This window comes from Balaenoptera physalus (genome assembly GCF_965194825.1).
Source record: "Balaenoptera physalus genome assembly, chromosome: 6".
Classification (NCBI taxonomy): domain Eukaryota; kingdom Metazoa; phylum Chordata; class Mammalia; order Artiodactyla; family Balaenopteridae; genus Balaenoptera; species Balaenoptera physalus.
Genome location: NC_138885.1, coordinates 40366696 through 40392431, shown reverse-complemented (window position 1 = coordinate 40392431; position 25736 = coordinate 40366696). Strand labels below are relative to the sequence as shown.

The window sequence follows — 25736 nt, the reverse complement described above, 5'->3', positions numbered from 1 at the left end:
GTTTACAGAGTCTGACTGTAGCGATTAAATGGTATTTAATCATTTTTAAAGGACCAAGTACAATGCCTAACATATACTAGATTCTCACCCTCTCTTGGTTATTTTTCTGGTTTGTTTGCATCTGCAAGTAAGCTTACCCATTTCTATTCATTAAGAAATAAATGCATTCTGAACTATTTCCTCCCTTTGTACTGGCTCCTCATTAACTTCTCTAGAATACCAAAATACAATATTTAACAAATTTGTAATGGAAGGACTAACCAGTCGATTCTGAGAACCTTGGCCAATTAAATTCCTTTGACATCTTGGAAAACTACCCAGACAAGTTGTAGGACACATTTCTTTTCACTGCTCTGAGGTTGCATTTGAAGTTAAAATAGAAAGATTAAGAAGGAATAGCTTAGTTTTCTATCTCTCGTCATCTTTATCTAGCACCTTTTTTTTAAATGTAGAAGAGGATTTAGTAGTATTTATAATGTTTGTGTATAAGGATGTTGAAAGCTGTCAAAGATTTTTCCTTCACTTGATCACTGACTAGCATCAGAAATCATATCTTTTTTTCCTTCTGTCCTGTATAACAATCAAATAAACAAATAATATTTGTCACTTGTTTACAACCACTAAGATATTTCCATTCGTTCTTTTCATAGTATTTGTTGTGTGCAGAATTGGAACTGAGGTTCAAGAAACAAAGGAAATAGAAGATATAGTCCTATCCTTAAGGAATTCAAAGTCTTATGATGCCATTAGGAAAGACAAAAATCACAATGACATGAAGGCAAAAGTTACAAATAAATAATTATAGCTTCATTAGCTATTCAGATCCATAGTCAATTTGGGAGACCCTACTAAGTACAAGGCATTTTTTTAGGCATCATGAAAGATACAGTGAACACTCACTGTCATTAATGACTTACATTCACTTGGGTAAATAAAACAATGGAAGATGAATAAGAAATGTGTGTATAACGTTTAGCGCAATTTTAGGCATAATACATGTTCAATTGTTGCTAGCTATTATTATTATTATCAGTAATGATTCTAACAATACATGGATTAAGATGTTTTATTTGAAATACGGAAAGCTATGTAGTTTCAAGTGAGAAGTTTTCAGTATTGCAGAGGGTTTCTGACAGAGAGTAGTGTCAAACATTAGAGACATGAAAATAGGGAGGTGACTTAAGAGACTGCACATTTCAGAGAAGGTTTTCTCCAGGACAAAGGCTTGTTGAACATGCCTCTGTGCAAAAAGAGAGACAGCGAAAATGGCTGAAAATGTAAAAGGAGATGAGGCGAAAGATGGAGTAGGTTATCAGAAGAGTTGTGAGGGAATAGCTTTGGATGGTAGCCTTGGCTGTGGGCAGAGACACATCTTTTTTAGCAATAAGATCAAAAGAAGAAAGAGAATTGTTGTAGAGAAATTTCGGTTGAATTTTAGGTAGTTGATGGAATTCATATCATTTAAGTTGCACTCTTTGAAGTAAGTAGGAAAAGATATCATCAATTGACAGTATGGGAATGGGAGTAGGGTTGGAATCTTCAGGAATGGAAATTTAGAGTAATTGCTGTGGACAATGTATGGAGATTCAATTATCATCATGAAAGAGTATCCTATTTTGATAACATAGACAGAAACAAGGCTACGCAATTATTTACGTTTCTTTAAACATTTTTTATATTCTAGGAACGGAGAAATTGGGCTGGATTTTAGTTTGGCAAGGCCAGAATGACACAAGAACAAGGGGCGGGAATGGAAGTGATTTCCAGCTTCAAGGTGAACTGAGGCAAGCAAAATCAGAATGGGTGAAATGGCCTGAGGGACTTGTCAGGGCCTGATTATCACAATGAAGTACCTGTTTCAGGGGATGAGGAACTGAATGATGGGGTGGGACGACAGGTGACTGTCGCCTGTCGCCTTTCAGGGGCGACTCTCTGAAATCAGAGAGTGAAAGTGCCAAGTTTCGCTCAGAGAGATGGCATTGTCCCAGGGTTAGCCATACCAAGGGGTGGGTGGCCATCCCTGTTGTTGGACTAGAGAAAATTAGAGCACCACGCAGCCAGGATTCTGCACGGACTATCTTTTGAGTAATGAAATTTCCCAGAATTACAATAATGACAGCCTGGGGTAAACATATTCATGGGATAAGTGTCATTTTACTTGAGCTGTATAGGTTGTGTCCTAAGACATGATGGTGAAAATGGATGACATAGACTTCAAAAAATTACAGATTGGAGGCTTTTTGAGGGTCAAGGTTAAGTTTACTCTTCCCCATGTTTCCCGTCGGTAGGTGCAGTGTTTATACAGCCTCGATGGTTGATAAACAGGTTGCTTGTTGAAACAAAGCATAAATGAATAAACAAAGAAATGATGAACAAATTAATAAAATAGGCACTCTGGTTTGAAATGGGGGTATGAATGAAGGAGTTTTTTGACCCATCTGTGTGTCGCTCTGCGTGTTAAGACACATGAAGGTGGGAATGGCTCTGCTGGAAGGGTCTGTGAGGGATGGAATATTATCAAGAGATGACACAGTTTCATTTAATCTGAAGAAGTGGAACTCATGTAGGAGGACATCATTAAGCATCTGGGGGGATAAACAAGTAATATGTGAAATGCGAAAGCAAAATGAACCGTGAATAAAGTGTTTCTTGGTCTCTAGTCCTAAATTAAGCTTAAGACATTTTTTTTATTTACTAAAACCATAGTAGTTAGTATAAATTCTTCCTTTGCAAGATGTTTCATAAAGTTATTTTTGATTTGAGTGCCTTTTGCAACATGATTAAAATTAGGAAATATCAAAATGAGAAAAATACAATCCCTAAATATTAAATGGAAATTTTAAATAGGCATCATAAGTGGAGCATTTGAAGAACTTCCGTGATGTTTTCCATTTTACCCCAGTAGACTTAGGTGCAGGTCACTCAGTCAAAAAATAAAACAAGTGCATAGCATTCAGAAGAGCAAGGACGTGAAAAGAAAAATAGAGAAAAAAAAGTTTAAAATATGATATTTTATTTACATTGAAGTTGGCATTTACATTGCCTTTCTCCCTATTAATTTTACGATGTTATAATGTTGTTGTTTAGAGCTACTTACAATGTCAGAGCAATCATTGCAGCATCTAGGACCTATTCAGATTATATCCAATCAGTTAGGCAAGAAGAAAAACTAAAAATATGGCGTTGTCTCTCTCTCTGTCTTTCTCTCATATGGACTCATTATGATATAGTGTACAGAGTAACGGGTGAAGAGTCAGGATACGTGAATTCCCCATCCAGCCCTACCAGAAATTATTTGTGTAATGTTCTATGAATCATTAGCTTCACTGTACCTTAGTTGTATCGTCTGTTAAGTGAGGACATTAGACTAGAAATTTTGGACTCCACCCACCCTACCCTTTCTTCTAATGAGATTTTACTGGGAAGCGTGAACAAAGGAAACAAGAAGCATGGGCTGTGCGAGTTGCCATGAGAGGGGGAGGTTCTCCGGGCCCCTGCCTCATGATCCTAGACCCAAGACCAGGATCCTGGGTGTGCGACCTGCAGTCACACAGGGGCCTGCACTGGAAGGGCCTTGCCCTTGGTTTGATGCTCTACTGCCGCCATTTTGCACTGAGCCTGGCAAATTGTGTAGACAGTCCTGCTTCTACCTCACAAAAGGTGTTAAGATAATCTCTGAGTATGAGCGCGATGGGAAGAGGTGGGATCAGGGGTTCCCCACCTGAAGTACCACATATAAACACCAATTCTGTTCAAGTGTACAGGATCCCTTGGCAGCATCTCGGAAGCAACTGAATCCCAGGTAAAGATCTAGACCTAGATTGAAAATCTTGTTTGAGCCAGAAACACCGTGATACAAGGTATAACTCCCCCAAATTGGTAACAGGAGTGCTAAGGTTAGCAGGCTAGCAGTCGGTTAAGCCTCTTTAAGCATGAATTTTGTGTGTCATATCATTAGTATAGAAGAAAGTGGAGAAAAGAGTAAGAACGTTTTTGTACCTTTGTTGTCTTCTTGGTTTATAACTTCCAATTCCTCTTATTGCTCTTACATGGAGTTTAAGTTAAAATTTTTAATACAGCTAGCTTTCTTCTATGGGTAACAGAAGCCACACAAATTTTATCATAAGGTATTTCTCAGCAAGAGTTGAGTTGGATGTACAGTGTTAATCAATTGTGCAAGATCAGCTTATCAGATAATTCAGTTTGTACCTAAATACTTAACAAGGAGAGAGTCCTGCTATTATAAAGCATGTCATTTTCTTCTTGTGTATAGTATCAGTCACATTTTTATATGTTGGAAGAGTTTTGTCCTCCAGTCAGATCTGTCATGCATATTATCATTTTAAATTTTTTTAGTTAATTTCATACAATGAGTTTCTAAAAAGAACATATAGAAAGAGATACGTTCTGAGGAGAGAAAGACAGAAGTAGCACTTGGCAGGTTAGACAGGAGGGTCATTTTCAGACTATAATCAGTGTACACCGAGAACAGCCTGTTACTTCCTGGCGAATGAATGCTGCGGTTTTATGAGCTTTGTTTGCAGTTAGGAACAGCTATCTCCACTTCACAGCAAGAGTTCCCACAAGAAATAACTGATATCCCAAGCTTCTTGAGTGTCTCCTTCATTCGTTCAGCAAATATTTAATAAGCACTGTTTTCCTTGTGATACTGTCTGTGGTTTCCAGGCACCTCCGAAATATTTTTTCTTAATCTGTGTATATGGGTCCTCCATCAGAAAACTGTGTTGCTTTGAGTTTTTAATTGAAAAGAATACAGATAAAACTCTCTAGGCCTAGCCAGTGAATAAAAAAGCAAATTGATTAGGGCAAAGAATTAATTGAAATGATGCAATTCTGAAACTTCGAAGATTCCCTAGAAAGCATATACTAGCTCATTTTACAGAAGAAGATATTGAGATTAAAAAACATAAGTAGCTGAGCCAAAATGAGTAGTCTAATAATTTTAAACCTGGTCTAATCATTCAGTTAGTGAGCACTAGCTGTGTGCCTGACACTGCCCTAGGCACTGGGATACAAAGGTGAATAAGACCCTCCATGCCTCTATCAGCTCATGGGCATGTAAACGAAAGATTATAATGTGATGTGATAAATTCAGCAATTGAGATATGCAGATGATATTCTGTAGAAGGAGGGTATGAACTCAGGTTGAAATCATCAGAAAGGCTCCCTGACATGGAAGTAATTCTGTGCTGTTTCCCATAACCACGTTACTGAATGCCTTATTTAGCCAGGGGAGACAGAGAATTGTATTCCCAGAGTAGTGATTCTTTAACTGGGCGTGTATCAGAATCCCCTAAAGGGCTTGTTAAAACACAGATTGCTGATTCCGTCCATTTAGGGTGGACCCCAAGAATTTGCATTTTGAACAAGTTCCCAGGTAATACCGACGCTGCTGGCCTGCGGACCACATTTTGAAAACTACCGCCCTAGAGCATCCTTAGGTGTCGTATGTCTACAGAAAGCATATGAAAGAGCACTGAATTACTGGGCAAAAATACCATACTTCATAAACCTCTCTAAAGTATAATAAAATAGTCTGAGTCTTTTTGGTAATATACCAGTTCCAAAATTTTAGGTTTCACAGGTATATGAAAGATAAACATATTATCTAACGGGAATTTTTGTTTTAAAGGCGTGGTCTTTGTACCAATACATAGCAATCAAAACTGTCTAAGGGTTAGTAGTCCCTAAATCTGATATTCAGAATCCCCTAATAAAAAATCTCACTTTAAAATTAGACTCTGTCCCTGACTGAGCTGCTTCCTGCTGTTTAGGGAGATATTTGATCCTGCAGACTACTACAGATTCCCATCCCTTTGGAACTTTTTCTCCTGAAGCTCTTACACATTGGGAACTCTCACTGGCAACTGAATACGTGCTCCCAGGAGAAAGCCATGTCAGAGCAGGCATGGAGCGACTGGCCCAGAAGCTGTACTAATTCCCAGGAAGAGAAGAAAACTTTGTCACTTTTGACCTGGCTTTACACACACCTCTGTAGCAGTCGGAAGCTCTGCTGGGCTGCCCACGTAGCTGTGTAATGAGAAAAAGCTCATCTTCCCTCACGGTTGTTTTTAGATATTTGGTGCCAGTATGTATTTCAGAAGCCTTCTAAAGAAAGGCACACGTACATTTTTAATGGTAAAATGCCTATATTACATTAATTAGTCAACTTTAAACAAAGTAGCCATGAGGATTTATATACCTCAACAAATGCTGAATATGGGCTTTCTTTAAACTGAAAAATTTAATACAAATGACTAAATTAAAAATAATTTTCTGTGTTTTCTTACCATCTAAAATGTTGTTGAGAAAGAGACTATTTTTCAAAAAGATGATGAATACAGTTACCTAGATTTCAGGTCCCTTTGCCTTGACATTTGAAGTGAGTAAAAGCAGGTGATATGATAAATGCATAATTTCGATGTTAGACTGAGGAAGTGTGTGTGTCTCTGTGTGTGACTCTCTGTGTATATATGTATTTATATTCCCCTGATATACATGTATTTATATGTCTGTATATTGCAGAATAACAACCATTTTATGTACTTGTCTCTAAATATGAGAATCATAGAAGTAGGAAAACAATTCTCAGTCAATATCTTTGTGTCCTCGTCCCCAAGTACACTCTCTGGTACTAGTAGGCACTCGATAAACAGTTATTAAACAAAGGGATGGATGAATGATTCTACTCAGTTTTTTACATATACTTACTTCAGCTCTTCTAGACCCTCCAAGATATTTTCTTTTCCAAAAGAATTATTTATTCACGTTGATGTTTATTAAAATGGCTTAGCATAATATTCAAATATATTTCTTTAATTTTTAAGTGAATGTTAAAAACATGCTGGGTAATAGACCAGTGTTAATAGAGCACCTGTCTTCCTACATGAACACATGCTTGTAACGAATAAAGAAAATAAATGGTGAGGGAATAAAAGTAAAGAGAAGGAAACAGAAAAGGAGAAGCAATAAGTATCAAGGTCTCATCATAATATAACTGCTTGTAAAAGTATGAAGAATCTTTGAGAAATACCTAAACCAAGTCAATTATGGGGAGAGCAGGAGCTGACTGATTTGAAGACCAATATAACTCTTTTATTTAGAGGTTTTCTTTAAAGATGTTAACATTGCTTGTTTTTAGGCAATAACTTGAAAAGTCAGTCCATATTGATATTCATCATTATCTATCCAAAAATATCAATATCTAAGATAGACATAAGGGTATATATGAAAGTATTATTAATTAACAACATTACTAAGCGTGACCAACATATTTACAAGAAATTTGAGGCTGTTCTGACTTAAGGGACCTAGAAATTTACCCTAACAATATTAAAATACACTTGGCTATGAGGAAACATTTTAATTAATGAAGTTCTGTTTATGGATAGAGGAAAGTTTACCTGACCTTAGGGAAGGTTGAGATATTTGCAAGACACTAGGGTAAATTTTAGGACTAAATGCAAAATCTCTGGAGAAGGTATGGGAAGAAATTACTTGAGATTTCTTGTGAATTTTTGCTATGGTTTGATCATAAATACCATGCAAATATACTTTGTCAGTGTGTTTTGGCAATTCTTCCAAGGATACCAAGGAGTGAAGAGAAGGACAGGAAAAAAAAAAGAAAAGAAGGTTTATTTTACACTAGAAAAATGCAGTGAGGAATTTTATAACTTTCTAGCAAATTTTCTCTGAGTCCACTATACAGTATTACAAAATCTTTGTAAAAACCAAAAATGCAGACTTCCAAATAGAATCAAAACATTATCCTTCCCAACAATTTTGAGAGTAACAAAAATTTAATTCCATCATTTGTTCTAGAATTGTAACAGTTAGGGCGATTTGGAGTCTAGGAGATTGAGACACAACATAGCCTAAAGTAGGAAAGGGAATTTTTCTGCTCTCTGGAAGGACGCAGGTGCTGCTTGGCCTCAGGAACAAGTGTAGCTAGAAAAGTACTGTCAGGACTTGCCATTTTGTCTCTGCTTTTCTCTGTATATCTGCTCATCTTCTCTCTTCATAAATCTTCTTATTCTACATGGGATTTATCAATTCTTTCATTCTACATCTTATAGCTGCAGTCGCTTGGAAAAAATAAATCTGCCTTGGTGATCTCTTTGGAACCATGTTCTAAAATCATGGGGAAGGGATTGACTGAACTCAGTTGGATTAATTGGCTACCACTGGACCAGTCAACGGTTTGACCTGGAGGATGGAGGGCTAAGATTGCTTCACTTCAGGTGCAGATTAATCCACTGTAACTAGGGGAGCAGGACCATGCAACAACATGGCAGCTTCCCTGGGTACCATAAGGTTTGGCAATAGGGACAGTGGGGAGCCATCCCAGGCAAAGGAGAATGTCATGGTACTGGGCAGAAAAAACCATATATTACTAGTATCCATAGCAACATCAGGGAAAAACACATTATATCCATGATGGTCATACCTAGTTCATAGAAGGCTAGGTTCTAGCCCACTTAAGTGACTATAGATATTGAGATATATAACTAATAGCATATCTATACCACATGAAAAAAAAAATCTTGATAGAGCTAATAGATTTAAATGATTAGGTTTCTTCGTGAAACCCTTTTTGAATACTCATCTGAGCCCTATCAAACTCTTGCAAGTATTTATGATCACAAATACACAGTTTATCATGTAATTGTTCTACAATTACTTGAATAGTAGGTCTGAGTTCCTAGCTCAACTGTAGGTGTCTTGTCTTATGCTTCCTTTTACTAGAAGACTTCTGCACCAAGATCAGTGTTAAGGACATAATTTATTCCACATTCATTCCATAAATGATTCTTGAGTGCCTACTAATTTCTAGGCAATATATTCGATGCTCAGGCCACAAAGATGATCCTTAATGAGAGCACATGATTTGATATCTTTTGTCCCTGTCACACTTGACATAGAAATCTAGTATGGCCAGATCTGATCTAGCGAGTGAATTGCTTCTCCAAACACCAATAGTGTAGTTTAGTTTGCCTATCCAGAAAAATCAGAAATTTCCTCCCTTTTAAGCCAAAAGGCTATTAATGCAAATCCAATTGAATTTGCATTTGATTACATTTCTGATGGAAACATTCATATGCAAATGAAAATTCATGCAAAGATAGCCAGATAATTCAGATATTTGCTGAAATATCAAGATAAAATTAGCATGATATTAAATGTACATCCATCCATGTTTACTAGATTACACTCAGGATCTTCAAGTGGGACAGTGTTCTTGAAAAACTTAAATAAATTGTGTCTTAAACATTTGACAATGTTCAAGTAGATCTGGATTTAGAAAGTTGCTATTACCTTACTTTCTACTGCCACAGTGCTGAAAAAGAAGTCAGTCCCTGGTCAGATCAGTCAGGTTGTTCAAAAAAGGTTCATCTTGGACCCACATGTTTTGTCCCCTTTATCTTTTCTTGCGCTTAAAACAAAAGGTGACTTTTGATAGAACTGAAGTCATTTTGATGATCCAAAATGATGAACAAATATTTTGTGCAAGCTGGCAATTCCTTCATACTCCATAGTGACTTAATGGCGCAAGTTAAATGACACCATCACAATCACCACCAATAAGTATCCTTTGGAAAACATCCATGACAACATGAACAGACCAGAGGGAAAGTGATCCTAATCAGTGTCCATATTCTTCTAAGAAAAGGCTTAAGCAAAATTTCAAGATATAAAATCTTAATCCACTATTCCACATTCCAAACCTACATTTGAAGGAAGTACAGTTCTTGGAATCAGACCATTGCTCTTGTTAAAATTAACAGAAGTTGAAGTGGCAAAAGAGAAAAGCTTGAGATCACAGTATTCAGAGAGTTAGCACTTAGTTTAATAGTCTACACAGTGTAATTCTCCCCAGCTTTATGTTATTTGATCCAATGTATTCATTCATATTTTCAAATCTTTTTAGAATTCCCGTGCTTCCTGGTGTGGTGAATGTCCCTTACCATCCATCAGATTCAAAAAGCCTGAACCTAAGGGAGGGTCTTAGCCTTTCCCTCCTTGGCTCACCCAGTCTTTCTCCAAATCTAGCAATCTTACTTTTTAAGTATCTCTCAAATCCAGCCACTTCTTATAGTCTCCATCACCAAGTCTTTAACTTTTATCTTTTGCCTAATCAATGGCAAGAGACTCCTAACTGGTTTCCCAGAATCTACTTTTCTCTTCCTGCATTCCCTATCATACTGTAGTCAGAGTTGTCATATGCAAATGCAGGTAATCTATAATTTCATCCAACCATCCTCTCTGCTTAATACCCTTCAGTGGCTTCCTGTTTCTCTTAGAAGAAAACTCAAATCCTTAACAAGGCTAGCACACGCGGCAGGGTCTAGTGCCTGCCTTCCTCTTCACCCTTGCATCATGCTGCTCCCCTTTCTCTCCACACTCTAGCAATGTGCTTTCAGATCCCGAGATGCTCCATTTCCTTTCCAGTCACCACTGCTGTACCCCAGCTTCTAAAGTTAGTTAACTTCGTGCTTCTCAGTTAAGGCTTTCCTGATCTTCCACACTCCATCAGGTCCCCGTCAGGTCCCCCTGTTACTTCTGTAATACAACCGTACAACTTTCTTTCATAACACTTATTTGAGTTTGTAATATTATATCTACTTTTTGAGACAATATCAGTTGTATTGATCATTCTCATGGCTTCCTAAAGAATGAGGCTGGATCTGTTTTTTGCTTATCAAAACAAGGCATGATGCCTATCTCATACCAGGCATTCAGGAAATACTTGTTGATTAACAGAAGGTTCCACTTTCTATTCTTCTCATAACAGTTCATAACAGTGAAAGCCAAAAATAAAAATTGACTGGCTTGCTTGAACAACACCCTGCCACAAATTGCCAGGGAGAATTAGGATGGCAAGTACTATAATATCTTTTATGACAGAGAAGGTGAGATGAAGAATATAGTGGAATCAAGGTTAACTGTTCTCAAAAACTATGAAAGTCGGGCCCCACCAGTAATTGTACTAGCAAAAGACTTTTCTTCACTTACTTCTGGTAGACAATAATGTGGCAGCCACTTTCCCAACACTGTCTTATGCATAAGTTTCTACTTAGGATGTTTAAAGCCACAACTTATTTCAGAAACATAGCTAGTGGTTTCTAATATACAGTCTTGGGACAAGAGTTGCTAAAGTTGATTTACAACTATCGTTCATGTCATGGGAATAGAGTCATGACTACAAAAGTTAAAAATCATATCGAAATCACACTGCAGCATAGCCAGTTCCTTAACTCCGTCTGTTACTTTTTATTTTATTTCTATCAGTGTGAGCTTAATTTTATTTTCAGCAGCTTTAAAATACTGAGCTAAACATTGAAATTTTAAGGAAAGATAAACTCCCACATTCCCTGATTTTTTAACAAAGTCCCATTATTATCTCCCTAGGAATATCTGTCCTTTCGCATCTCTCTCGGACTGGGTAGTCCTGGTGGTCTGTGATGTTCAGAGACTGGAGGGTTAAAAGCTTATATTTAGCAACAGGATGTATACGTGGTTAGGAACATTAAGTGTGGTGGAGTATAAAAAATTAATTATACCTTTCTTAAAAGAGAAGGAAGCTTTATATAGACTACTAAAGTAGCTTTGAGTTCATATTATCTCTCATGTTTATGGATCTGAGAATATAGTTCTGTTTTTTTTTAAACTTTCCCTGAAAAACATTAAAAAATGTCTTTGATTCTTTGTGAAGCATGCAGACTAGTATTCCAAGAAGAGGAAACTAAAATATGCTTATTTAACTTAAAGCCAAGTGTCCTCTTTTTTTGCATATATTATGAGAATAAACATTCAATCAATAACTGGTCATCTGCACCACTTCCTACAGATAAACTAGGTATTTGTGATCTTTCTGCAAGTCTGTGTGTCTTACTAACAATGATGTAGGCAGACCGAGGCTCCTAGGAAGAAGGCCCTGAAAAGACATTTCTTCTCCTTTTCCCCATTTCAGTTAAGAATGCAAATTGCACAGCAGACTTTGAGGAATACTTTGCCAAAAGAAAACTGGAGGAACGCGATGGCCACGCAGTCAGCATCGAAGAGTACCTTCAGCGCAGTGACACAGCCATCATTTACCCAGAAGCCCCTGAGGAACTGTCTCGCCTTGGCACGCCCGAGGCCAATGGGCAGGAAGAAAATGGTGAGGCTGTAATTCATTTTTAGCCACGACGCTGACCTCTGCAGCTGTTACAATTACAAATGCACTACATGCCTGGGTGTTTACCTTAAAATTTGAAGAACAGCTGCAGAGGCATGGAATTTCATGAGCAAAGATTAGAACTGTAATTTTAGGGTATTGTGAAATTTTTTTTTGTCAGCAAATTTGTGTCATCTGTACATCCAATAAAGAACCAGAACAATTAGAGCCTATTTCTAAGAGATAAAAATATCTACATTGATTCCTCTCTTTCCAAAATATTTCACTTTTGAGGAAAACAACAAAGTTTAGAGATACTGACCCTAACCTTTGTTCTTCTTTACCGACACCTGAAAAGCTCCTTCACCCCGTGACTCCCTGAGTCATATGTGACTAAAGGTTTACTACGAACTGTCAGTCACCTAAAGAGAATCTCCTCATTTATCAGCGGTTTAAATTTCCCCCCAAATGCGCCAGTAATTAATTAATTTTCCAGCGCAGTGTGAGCTGATTTCGACAAGTCTGCGCTGGGTGTGCAAGGGGACCGGTGTGCGTGGAGGCCGCGTGCGCCTGTGGCACTCTCGTGGAGCAGATTGCAGCGATTCCTGTCATACCATCCCGGGCAGTCAGCCCATTAGCTGCCATTGATTTACTGACCTTTTGGCCTGCTTCTCTCCCTCTCGTCTCTCGGCTACAGACCTGCCACCTGGAACTCCAGATGCTTTTGCCCAACTGCTGACCTGCCCCTACTGCGACCGGGGCTACAAGCGCTTGACATCACTGAAGGAGCACATCAAGTACCGCCACGAGAAGAATGAAGAGAACTTTTCCTGCCCTCTGTGTAGCTACACGTTTGCCTACCGCACCCAGCTCGAGCGGCATATGGTGACGCACAAGCCAGGGACAGATCAGGTGGGGGGTTGGTTTTAAGTGATTTCTTTCTATAATAACCCCTTAGAGAAACGATATTGCTTTGATTGGCAATCATTATTAATTTTTCATGGCATTTTGAAGATGCAGATCTTTTAATGGTAATAGCTTTAATTGAGGTCTAAATGATTTTTTGATGGTCTCTTCTAATATGATTTAATAGTCTTATGTTCACGATCGAATGAGTGTGTTAATTTCTAATTTAGAAATTTTATTTGCACTTTAACTTGACTTTAGTTTCATTTTTATGTTCCACAAAAAGTGAATGAAATTGTAGCATTTTAATTATACATTATTAAACATCTCAGCAATTTTAATTCCATTTTTCACCTAGTTTTGCTTAGATATTTTTTTCATATGAGCTCTAAGTCATAGTAAAAGAAGTGTGCATTTTTTTCATTTGTCACATAACATCTCCAATTACTTAGACTATTTTTACAAGCTGCTCCTCGTTTATGAAATGTCATTAAGTGTTTTAAAGAAAATCAAAAAAGCCTCTAATATATATGCATATCTATATAAAATAAACTGGATTAATACTAAAATGCTGGATATGCAATAAAAATGATCCCTTCCTGATATGCATATTTGTTACTAAATGTTAAAATTGCTCTGCCTCTTTCGGCTTACTTGTGTTAAAAATAAAAACTCTGTCTTAAACAGCATAGCATCTTCAATCCTTAAAATGATTGAATAGGATTGATTCATAGTGTCCCTTAAATGTTTTAGCAAAACTGCTCTTTCTGTCCTCCTGGGAGAATTGACTGCAGATTGATATTATGAGGTGTTCATATGGTAACAGAAATGGTGCGCCTTAAGTCCCAGTAACTGGCCCAACAGATCTGGAATCACCCGTAAACCTTGACACCATCTCTGTTTTTAAAATTATCGAACAGGATATTGTCTAAAATTCTTATGTTTCTTTCTCATGGGCTTTATTTTCTTTGAATAAGGAAAATGAGAATAAGCAAACACGATCCAGCAATGGCGATGATACTAGATTATGGAATTTTACTATTTTAAGAAAACAGCTCATGTAAATCATTTCATTTATATCTGATTGAACTTGTCACCTGAATGTTTTTCCAAGTTCAGTTATAAAAACTATGCTTGCATAGTTACACTTACGTAACAGTTTCTCTCCCCTTGCTTATATGCACAAAAACTCTAGGAAAAAAAAAACCGAGCCTAGATATTTATCTAGCATAACTGCTTTAAATTTCACATGCAGAAGTGTGATTGTGTTGGCGCATTATGAATGGTAGCTTTGGTGTTGAAAAGTCCCCTCATTTGCTCATGGCATTTACAATTAGTAAATTAAAATGATTGTATCATATTAACAGTGGCACAACTAAAGTTTATAGTAGTCCTCTGAGGACTGTGGGGGGAGACAAAGCAGCTGTTGCTGTTTGTTTATGCAACTCAGCAACATATGAGCGCTGGTCCCTCAATGGCGCTCGGCGGGCTGGGCTCTGCTTGATCTTTGAAGGTTGCTGCTGTTTGAACAAACCTCCCTGTGTCCCATGTAACACCATCTGTCTCACTAGGAATGTGGGAAGATTCAGCACACCCTAGCAGTTGTCATACCGTTTCTGTGCTGTCTTTTTGCAAAAGGCTTTTGTGTCATTGCTGCTTGAAAAAGGCTGGCCTCCTACCTTGAGCATCCAGAGTGGATGACTGTATTTCTTTCTTTTCTTTTTTCTTTTTTTTTTCAGAATTCTAAGTCACAGTTCTTTTGTTCCCTTGTTCAAAAAGGTCAGCTGTGTTTGATTATATCTTTGCTGCTTTTAACTTGTCTTTTCAGCAAACTTTTTTTCTTTTTCATCCCTACTCCCTAGCACACTACTAAAAAGGAAAATGACAAGTCGGTGAAGTCTTTCCTACTGGCCTGTGATAAAACTGCTCAAGCAGCTCTAACCCAAGATGTTGTCTGTTACATTTGATAATGAATCAGATCTTACATGCAACATCTCAGGAAAAACAGAGTTTATATTTGCTACTAGCACAGTGAATGGGGTATTTAAACATGCTTATCATGTAATGAAAGAGTTATAGTCAAGGATTTTTTAATTTATGTGTGTGGGGCTTTTTCTCCTCCTTTAAAATTGGTATTGCTTCATTATAAGATATACTTTTACCTCAATACAGAAAATACGATAAAATGAGTTATTTGTGTGGGGAGTTTTTTTGGGAGACTAGGATTTTGAGGATAATATTAATTTTTTTCCTTGACAAAACAGTTGCATTCCAATAGGGAATCTTCAGATTTTAGAATTTGCAGTAAACACAGAGAACCACAAACATCTTTGCAATGATGCTTTCTCATCTCTAACGGCTCAAAGAAACATTCTGGAAAAGAGACTACAGAGATAATCCTAAAGCAAGTGTTGGATGCGCATGTGAAAGCACTTTTTTTTTATTTGTTCCAATTTTATTGCCAACATTATCACTTTTATTGCAACTCTGAAAGACTGGGCAAATAAATAAACATGCACTCAAACCTTTTGGCCTGTCTGAAAATAGAGGCCTTTTAAAAATATTTGTAACAAATTTCCTTTGTTCCTCCTGCACAAAACTGATGTCAGTCTTCCTCCTTTTATAGCACCAAATGCTGACCCAAGGAGCAGGTAATCGCAAGTTCAAATGCACAGAGTGCGGCAAGGCCTTCAAATATAAACACCATCTGAAAGAACACCTGCGAATTCACAGTGGTGAGTAGCAGAGGGGCTGGTGCTTACATTTGCATTTTGTTTCATTAGGGGCATTTTTAAAGATTGTGTAAAATTTACACAATCCTGTATGTAGTTTTTTGGATCTATCCATTTATGTCATAAGCTGTGTGCACCTGCTTTGTCATCGTGAGACTTATGGTACCACCAGTAGCACTGCTAATAAGAAGAGGAGTGCTTATACTTCTTGAAAATTGCAAATGCTTTGGTTTATTGTGAAATCTAGAGGCTCCTTTTTGCCCTTTTAAAAACTCTTCTACAGATTAAATGTTTTGACCTGAAGAAACTCAGCTGGCAAATTCTGAAGGATATTCATTTTTGATACCCAACCTTGAAAGAAGAATGTGGGAGAATTTTGGAAAAGAGCTTTTGTATGATAAGTGTTCCTTGATTCCTGAGAGCTGTGTATTACAGAACAACAACCTACCACTGAGATTTCTTCTTTATAACTATTTTGATAGCTCTGCCAAGCATTTTATTACCAAATTGGATGCTATTCAAAGGACTAGTTGGATTGGTAGAATCAATGGAATCTTCACAGAGTTGATTAAAGCCATGGCTGCACTTCCCTTTGAATACTGTGACATCTTTATTGTGCTATTGACCACACATTAATCTGACACTCTGTTTAAATAGGAGGCCGCCGATGGCAAGACCAGATTTGGGATCTTGGCTGAAAAAGGCACAGATAGCCCTCACCTTCCACTGCTAACATCTTGAATTATGTCCTTCCAGGGTAGATAAAGCCCTGAAACAGTGATAGCCACATAATCCTAATCTAACCACCAAGAACGTAGAGGTGCCCTATTGTGTTCCTTTCCTTTGGTTGCACAGATTCTTGCCTTGGTAGACAACTGCAGTCGTTACCCAATCAAAAAAATGTAACGTCAATTTTAATTGTCATTTTAGGTGAAAAACCGTACGAGTGCCCCAACTGCAAGAAACGTTTCTCCCATTCTGGTTCCTACAGTTCACACATCAGCAGCAAGAAATGTATTGGCTTAATCTCTGTAAATGGCCGGATGAGAAACAATATCAAGACGGGTTCTTCCCCTAATTCTGTTTCTTCTTCTCCTACTAATTCAGCCATTACCCAGTTAAGAAACAAATTGGAGAATGGAAAACCACTTAGTATGTCTGAACCAACAGGCTTACTTAAAATTAAAACAGAACCACTAGACTTCAATGACTATAATAAAGTTCTTATGGCCACACACGGGTTTAGCGGCACTAGTCCCTTTATGAATGGTGCACTTGGAGCCACCAGCCCTTTAGGAGTTCATCCGTCTGCTCAGAGTCCGATGCAGCACTTAGGTGTAGGGATGGAAGCCCCTTTACTCGGATTTCACACAATGAATAGTAATTTAAGCGAGGTACAAAAGGTTCTACAGATTGTGGACAACACAGTTTCCAGGCAAAAAATGGACTGCAAGGCTGAAGAAATTTCCAAGTTGAAAGGTTATCACATGAAGGATCCATGCTCTCAACCTGAGGAACAAGGAGTTACTTCTCCTAATATTCCACCCGTAGGTCTTCCAGTAGTGAGTCATAATGGTGCCACTAAAAGTATTATCGACTACACGTTAGAAAAAGTCAATGAAGCCAAAGCTTGCCTCCAGAGCTTGACTACTGACTCAAGGAGACAGATCAGTAACATAAAGAAAGAGAAGCTACGTACTTTAATAGATTTGGTCACTGATGACAAAATGATTGAAAACCACAACATATCCACTCCATTCTCCTGCCAGTTCTGTAAAGAAAGTTTTCCTGGCCCCATTCCTTTGCATCAGCATGAACGTTACCTTTGTAAGATGAATGAAGAGATCAAGGCAGTCCTACAACCCCATGAAAACATAGTCCCCAACAAAGCCGGAGTTTTTGTTGATAATAAAGCCCTCCTCTTGTCATCTGTACTTTCTGAGAAAGGAATGACAAGCCCCATTAACCCGTACAAGGACCACATGTCTGTACTTAAAGCATATTATGCTATGAACATGGAGCCCAACTCTGATGAACTGCTGAAAATTTCTATTGCTGTGGGCCTTCCTCAGGAATTTGTGAAGGAATGGTTTGAGCAACGAAAAGTCTACCAGTACTCAAATTCCAGGTCACCATCACTGGAAAGGAACTCCAAGCCGTTAGTTCCCAACAGTAATCCTCCCACAAAAGACTCTTTATTACCCAGGTCTCCCGTAAAGCCTATGGACTCCATAACGTCACCGTCTATAGCAGAACTCCACAACAGTGTTACGAATTGTGATCCTCCTCTCAGGCTAACTAAACCTTCCCATTTTACCAATATTAAACCAGTTGAAAAATTGGACCACTCAAGGAGTAATACTCCTTCTCCCTTAAATCTTTCCTCCACATCTTCTAAAAACTCCCACAGTAGTTCTTACACTCCAAACAGCTTCTCTTCTGAGGAGCTCCAGGCTGAGCCTTTGGACTTGTCATTACCAAAACAGATGAAAGAACCCAAAAGTATTATAGCCACAAAGAACAAAACAAAAGTTGGCAGCATAAATTTAGACCACAACAGTGTTTCTTCGTCATCTGAAAACTCAGATGAGCCTCTGAACTTGACGTTTATCAAGAAGGAGTTTTCAAATTCAAATAATCTGGACAACAAAAGCGCTAACCCAGTGTTCGGCATGAACCCATTTAGTGCCAAACCTCTATACACAGCTCTTCCTCCACAAAGTGCATTTCCTCCTGCCACTTTCATGCCACCAGTCCAGACTAGTATCCCCGGGCTACGACCATACCCAGGACTGGATCAGATGAGCTTTCTACCACATATGGCCTATACTTACCCAACTGGAGCAGCTACTTTTGCTGATATGCAGCAAAGGAGAAAGTACCAGCGAAAACCAGGATTTCAGGTAATGAGACATATCGTTTTGCTTGAGAGAGAGGAGGTGAAAATTATATCGTTTATGTGTATGTAGGAAAAAAATCTTAGTGAAAAAAATCTAGTGCTGTGTCCTCCACAGAAATAGAAGAGTGGGTTTGAACTTGAATCTAAAACTGAGTGAGCTACACAAATAAATGGAGAAACAGTGGAACACTGTGCTACGTAAGCACTTTTGCCTTAAGAAAGAGAAAGAACTTAATATTTATTTTTGAGATTTATTTGGATTGATCCATCTGCTTTCAGAATTATACATTGATATGAATATTTGGTAGGATTTACATAGATGCTAAAAGTTAACATTTATGACAGTCACATACTTTTAGAGACGCTCACAATTTGCAATAACGCATGTATAAATTTGATGTGCACTTCATTTTATACTTTATTTGGAAGAGCATTTTTAAAATATCTTGTACATGCCACATGATTTCCTTTGTAGGTTTCAAGCTAGTAAATAATTTATGGTTTTTCAAATACAAAAGCAGGTATGTTCTAACATCATGGAGTATAATCCCTGTTTGCAAAATAGGAGCGTAAGTAGCAGTGCACCTCTGTAACAGCTGTTCCGGTATTCCAATTTACAGTACATCTGCCCTCTTTGTAAATGTATTTAAGCCTATTTAATCTTCTCTAGTATTAATTAGTGCAAACGTAGTCTAAGAAAACCGAACTGTGGGCTAGCAAATGGAAATGTATGTTATCATGCAATTTTGCACTCCTTTGGATCAAGACAAAATAAATATCAAGAAATTTAATAATTTACTGATCCACATTCATTATTGCTCAGTGCTGAAGGCTGTTTTAACATAGATAGAACATTGATAAAAAAGTGTTATTAATATTCCCTATTTCAAATTAGAAAATTAAATATAAAAATATAGCTTGAGGGCTTTAGTTGGTAGACATACATTTAAATAGATTGCATAATAATAACATTTTGTACCTAAATATAAAATTCAATTAAAATGGGGTTTCCGCAGCTACGGATCATTCCTAAAGTTAAGCACACTGGAAAATACACAAATTCTGATGTTTAATTCTCACTCACAGATATTTCCTGATAGGAAGAAAATTCAGGGATTTGGGGGAGTTTATATTTTTCTCACCTTCAGAGTTGACCATTTTCTATCTCTGAAGAACAGCAAGCTCTACCACCTAGGGCAGAGAAGGTTTATATTTTTGTTGAAATGTGAAACCTCATATATTGTTTGTGGAAAGTAATAGTTTTTAAAAACTAGATCGATTCGTCGCGAGCACCTCTGAGGTTCTCCAAATGTCAGCCGATGCGAAGTTGTTTGGTACAAACACAAAGAGAAGCAACTGTGTTGAACTATGTGATTATATCACAGGGAGAATTGCTTGATGGAGCACAAGACTACATGTCAGGCCTAGATGACATGACAGACTCCGACTCCTGTCTGTCTCGAAAGAAGATCAAGAAGACAGAGAGTGGCATGTATGCATGTGACTTATGTGACAAGACATTCCAGAAAAGCAGTTCCCTTCTGCGACATAAATATGAACACACAGGTATGAGTGACTTTGACTAGCTAGTTAGAGCTTCCCGGCCTGCTGTACATTTCATAATATTTAATGAGTACACTTGTGCAACATAAGATGTAGCATATGCTGATACCTTCAACAAGGAAGAAATAATGCTTTTGCCTAGCTCAGTAGGACTTTTTCATTGCCTGTTTATTGGATCATTCATGTGTTTATCAGTGTGCTTGTCTTATATTTTTTGAGTTAGTCTTACACCAAATTCACAAATCATGTCAAAGATATATTTAAATGGCCAGGGCAATGAAATGACATGACACAAGCCAGCTATTGAAAATATCTTCAAATTCTTAAGCTGTGATGAACCTGTATATGGAAAAATTTAACAATAAAAAATTCAGTCAATGCTGTATTCGTTTCATCATCAAAACATCAAGGAAGCCATGATTTGGGGGTGATACTGTTTGGTTTTCATAAATTGGCCATGTTTTGAATAAACTAAAAGTGTTAGGACTGTGAAAGAAAAGACAAAAAGTGGATAATAGGCCAAATGAGCTACTGAAATTACTAATATTTGGAAGACTAAAATACAACTTTCTAAATTTAAATAGTTTCTTTCCAATTCATGCATTCCTCATTAGGAAGCGTTGACAAGATAGCAGCCTGATTCTTCCCCATAAGGAGAGAAGTAATGGGTTAATTTTTCAAAAGAAAGCTGAAGTGCCATAAGGTGAAGCAATATTAGTTCCCACAATCCAAGATCTGATCTGCAACTGCGTGCTGGAGCTGCGCCTGTGTTCCCTCCCTCCCCCTCCTTCAACCTTAACCACAGAGTAACTCGGCTTCATCCCTGTTCTTAACCCATCTCCAGCTTTTCTCCAGTAGAAATTTGGCATGCTGTACTGGCCCTAAGTGGGAAAAGAAAGAATGTAGGATCACGACCAAAATACTGATGGGCGGAAATTATAGGAAAATTCTCATTTTAACCAAGATGTCTAGTATCAAACATTTTAATATAGGGACTTCCCTGGCGGTCCAGTGCTTAAGACTCCGCCCTTCCAATGCAGGGGCATGGGTTCGATCCCTGGTCAGGGCACTAGGATCCCACATACGTCACAGCACAGCCAAAAAAATAAAATAAAATGAGCCTTGAAAAAATGTTTTTAATATAGTGGAAAAAATTAACCTAACATTAATGCTCTTTGGGGAAAAGTAATGAAGAGGCAAAAAAGAAAAAGAAAAAAGAAGAAAAGGGAATGTGAATACCTCCTGTCACAGTTTGACTGTATAAATACGTAGCACCCCTTTTAGTGACTGAAAACCATCCTTGGGAAGCCTTTGTACTGATCACTCTCCCTTATTCCTCACTGGGCATGTGAGGGAGGCAGTACAAGTGACCACAATCACCTGAGGGTCGGGGAAAGTTGGATGAGTCCTACAACGTTACGTGTTGAGGGTATTTGTAAAAAAGAACAAGGTTGATTAATAACAGCGCTCTTATTCCAACCAACCCAGTTTTCTTTTTCTTCAATTGTCTGATACTAATTGCTATGATTTCAAAAGTTCAACTAATGATACTTTAAAAGCAACCTAATTTGAATAGCAAATCCCAATAGTTTTTACACTTGTATGATAAAATTCAATGTTTGAAATGTCACAATTTTCTTACATTTGTCTTTTTTTTAAAATTTATTTGTTTTTATTTTTGGCTGCGTTGGGTCTTTGTTGCTGCGCGCAGGCTTTCTCTGGTTGCGGCGAGCGGGGACTACTCTTCGTTGCGGTGCACGGGCTTCTCATTGCGGTGGCTTCTCCTGTTGCGGAGCATAGGCTCTAGGCACGCGGGCTTCAGTAGTTGTGGCTCGTGGGCTCTAAAGCGCAGGCTCAGTAGTTGTGGCGCACGGGCTTAGTTGCTCCGTGGCATGTGGGATCCTCCCAGACCAGGGCTCGAACCCACGTCCCCTGCATTGGCAGGTGGATTCTTAACCACTGCGCCACCAGGGAAGCCCCTGACATTTGTCTTTTATGATAGTTATCAATAGATGTTTTCTTTAGTACCAAGTCCTATTTATGTATTTTAGATTAAAGATATTTTCATACCTAAATTTACTTTAATATCTTAATCAACCTCAAATATATTTTGTATTCATTATTCAACTACAATAAGCACATCATTGAAGGCATCTTTCCCTCTCTGATTGGTTTTATTATATGACCATATGCAAACTCTATCATTTACTACATGGTGAGTGTAAAACTTTTATTTTAGTGAGGGCTGTCATACATATTGACATCCAGTCAGTATCTTTATTTCTTATAAATTAGTCCATAAACGTCAAGGTGTATAGATAGTTAAGAGACCCCAAAGTTGACAAACACAAATATGCATTATCAATTTGAAAAATATACTGTATTAAAAAAAGGTAAAATATTCTGGTCCTTTAAGATGTGAGAAGATCAGCTGCCTAGAAACATTGCCTAGCAACAAGATGCTAACCATCCAATGGTTTCTCTAAACATGTGATTAATTATCCTCCTGTTGGCTTCCCAGCTTGTCAAGTTTCCAGTGTGTTAACTTTTTGGTCTCCTGACCAAACATCTCATGACATTACTACTGTCAGTTATTAGGTTCCATCAAAGTGAAGTTCTTCATGAATTTTCTATCAGTACGATATATGTGGAAATTTAGTTCATTTTCCTTCCCTAATTGGGCCCCACAAGCCTTTTATTTGTTTATATTAAGCACTAGTAATACTTTGAGAATGTGTTAATATGAAAATTATAAGTGAGAACAATCTTTGGGTTGATTGATTCTAAGGTTGGGAAATGAAGTTGAATGGTCATTTGATTATGTGTTGATTACGAATGTGTCATTGATAAAGTGTGTTTGTTACATCTGTCTACAATTTAACATATAGAATAGTTTAAATTAAGAAGGAAATTATGAGCTACTAATTCTCGAGATCCTGTGCTCTTTTACCTCGGCCTGTTTAATTTATTTCCTAGGCAGACACCGAAGATGTAATGCTTAATTCTCCTTACCAATAGCTCATTGATTGCTTGCTTTTCCTGGGAACCGGGACTGGGACAGAGGAAGGAAACACTACATAAATGTTGATTTCAATAGGATTAATTGTCACAAACAAGGACTGTGAAATGAAAAATCTGAAACTCCTGTTAGGCACTGTAAAGCACCCACTTATATTCCACTAAAATTTAAATCTGACATTTATTGAGTACTTTCTCTATTGAGACATTGCAGTAGGTGCTCATAAACCCCCTTTTTTTTAGAAAAGTAATAAAAATATTTCTACTTTTGAGTGAAGTCAGAGTTTCAAATAAATTACCAGCCAATTTTGTTTCTCAGTTACATGGTAATATTTTTCATACCACAAACCTTTCATTTATTAACTTCAGTTATCATTCTAGCTGTCAGGTGAATCATGAATCTTGATATTAGAGAAAAAATATCTTACCCTGAAAAAGCTTTGACTCACTCAGTATCAGTTTGGATGTTTTTTTCTGAATCTTGTTCATGTGGAAATTTAATTCCAGGACATCTTGATTTGAATCAGGTAAACCAATCAAACAAGTTAAAAAGTGATAAATGACCAAGTCAGTTCCTATTTAAATTGAATTTATTAAATGCTTACCAGTGAAATTTCTGGAGATTAGTAGAATATTTAGTGCAAGATATAGGTCAACACTCCTGCTCCCCAGTTCTGTCCTTTGTATGACATAATAGCTGAACATTTTATCCTTTTAGGTTGTCAGTTCATAGTGTAGAATTAATGTATTTCAATATAAGCATATTATTTATTATCAAAGGAATTCCCTGAAAATCAATGGCTGGTAACCATCGAATATCTGTATCTTAGACTGCAGGTCAGTGGGCATCCCCCAGGCATTTCTAACAGGCCTTGAACTTGTCCTTGAGAATGCTCCTCTCTCAGGACGCTGCTCTGTGTTTTGTTCCTTTGGAAAAGAGAAAGCCACATCAACTGTGATGTTCATTCAAAATTATTCACACGCTGATCCATATAGTTACCTAATTGGTAGACATTTTTGTGCTCTTGAGCTGCTGAGGCATTTAGGGAGGTTGTAGGACAGTTCTGCCCACGTGTGCTGTAGCAACTAAAGAACCAGTAAAGTTCTTATCTGCAATTTCTCTTCTCTCCATTCAGATTCATTTCATCCATGTACTCTGCTCCTGATACATGCATCTTGCTTACGACTTGGGAAATTATTGAACATGTATTCATAAATACAAATAAAAATATGAAACATTCATCGAGTGTTTACTATGTGCAATCCTTGTGCTAAACACTTTACCTACATTGCCTCCTTTACTCCTTATGCCCAGTCTACAAGTTAGGTCCCCAAATAATTTCCCTTTTACTGACAAAGACCCCGATCCTTGGAGAGGTTAACATGCCTGAGACTGCACAGCTGGTCATAAAAGATGGGTTTGAACCCAGGCAATCAGACTCTAGAGCCCATCTTCCCTATCTAGCACTGCACCACACTGCCTCTGTGAATGAACTGCCACTGTCAGAAACATCTTATCCTAGCTCCTGATAGCATTTTTTTAAAGGTCCAAGTACACACAAGAGAGAGCAAATTCATATACAGCGACTTGAGATTTTTCTGGAAGGCAAAACCTCTGTCTTTTTCCCAAATGCACTTCTGCTTCCTTTTAAATTACCTTCCCACACGGTGGTCTTGTGAAATGGAAAAGCACACTATCTTTCCAAACTCTTGGCACTTTATTGAAATTTTCTTCTCTGTTATCTAGTTTACCTCATTCAAAACAACTTTTCCAAAAGTTAAGGAGTGGTTCTTGTGTGGTTTGCATTACACTTTTTTTCTTCAGACTATAAGCTGCCTTGAAGCAGATTACTTGAATCTTCTTTATTCCCAATAACAATGAGTAGCCACCAACAGCTACCTTTCTGATTTTTCCTCTTACAGGTAAATAACTTCTTCCTACTCTAATGTTGTGCTTTACCATGTCTTATCACTTAATTTATATTGGACGTTACAGTAAGATAAAGATCATTGATGAAATAACATATAGCAGCCTATAGCATTTTCTAAATAGTAGCATGCCCCAGAGGCATTCAGTAGCATTATTAAAGATATTTGATTACTAATTGAGATTATGTATCACCATATAACTGAATACCTGAGGCGTGTAGAATGGTTTCCTAATCTTACTGTCACTTAGCAAATGAAAATGGTCTTGAACCTACTAATGCTGGTTTTCAATTTGCTGAAATTCAGGTTTGTATTAGGAAATATAAGCACATAGCTTCATGTATGTTATGATGAGACATACTGCTCTCCATGACACATTTCTGACTTTAATTCTGGAGCATCAGTCTGATCAATTTTTTTTTTTTGTAGTTCTATTTTGGAAATAAACTTTTAAGTATGGCAGCTATGGAAGGTGTTGAAGGCATTCCAGTGCTATTTGTGGCCTGGAATC

The 25736-nt window shown here is 37.6% G+C and overlaps 1 protein-coding gene across 6 annotated transcripts in view; it reads left to right on the top strand.

Moving 5' to 3' along the window:
* Positions 1–25736, top strand: part of ZEB2 (zinc finger E-box binding homeobox 2) — a 127383-nt gene that overhangs the window by 98785 nt on the left and 2862 nt on the right. For all 6 annotated transcript variants that reach the window (XM_082464919.1, XM_082464915.1, XM_082464917.1 and 3 more), the window contains 5 exons: positions 11993–12181; positions 12876–13090; positions 15711–15819; positions 16747–18719; positions 20101–20281. In XM_082464919.1, coding sequence (XP_082321045.1) covers positions 11993–12181; positions 12876–13090; positions 15711–15819; positions 16747–18719; positions 20101–20281 — 2667 coding nt within the window. The remainder of the gene's footprint in view (positions 1–11992; positions 12182–12875; positions 13091–15710; positions 15820–16746; positions 18720–20100; positions 20282–25736) is intronic.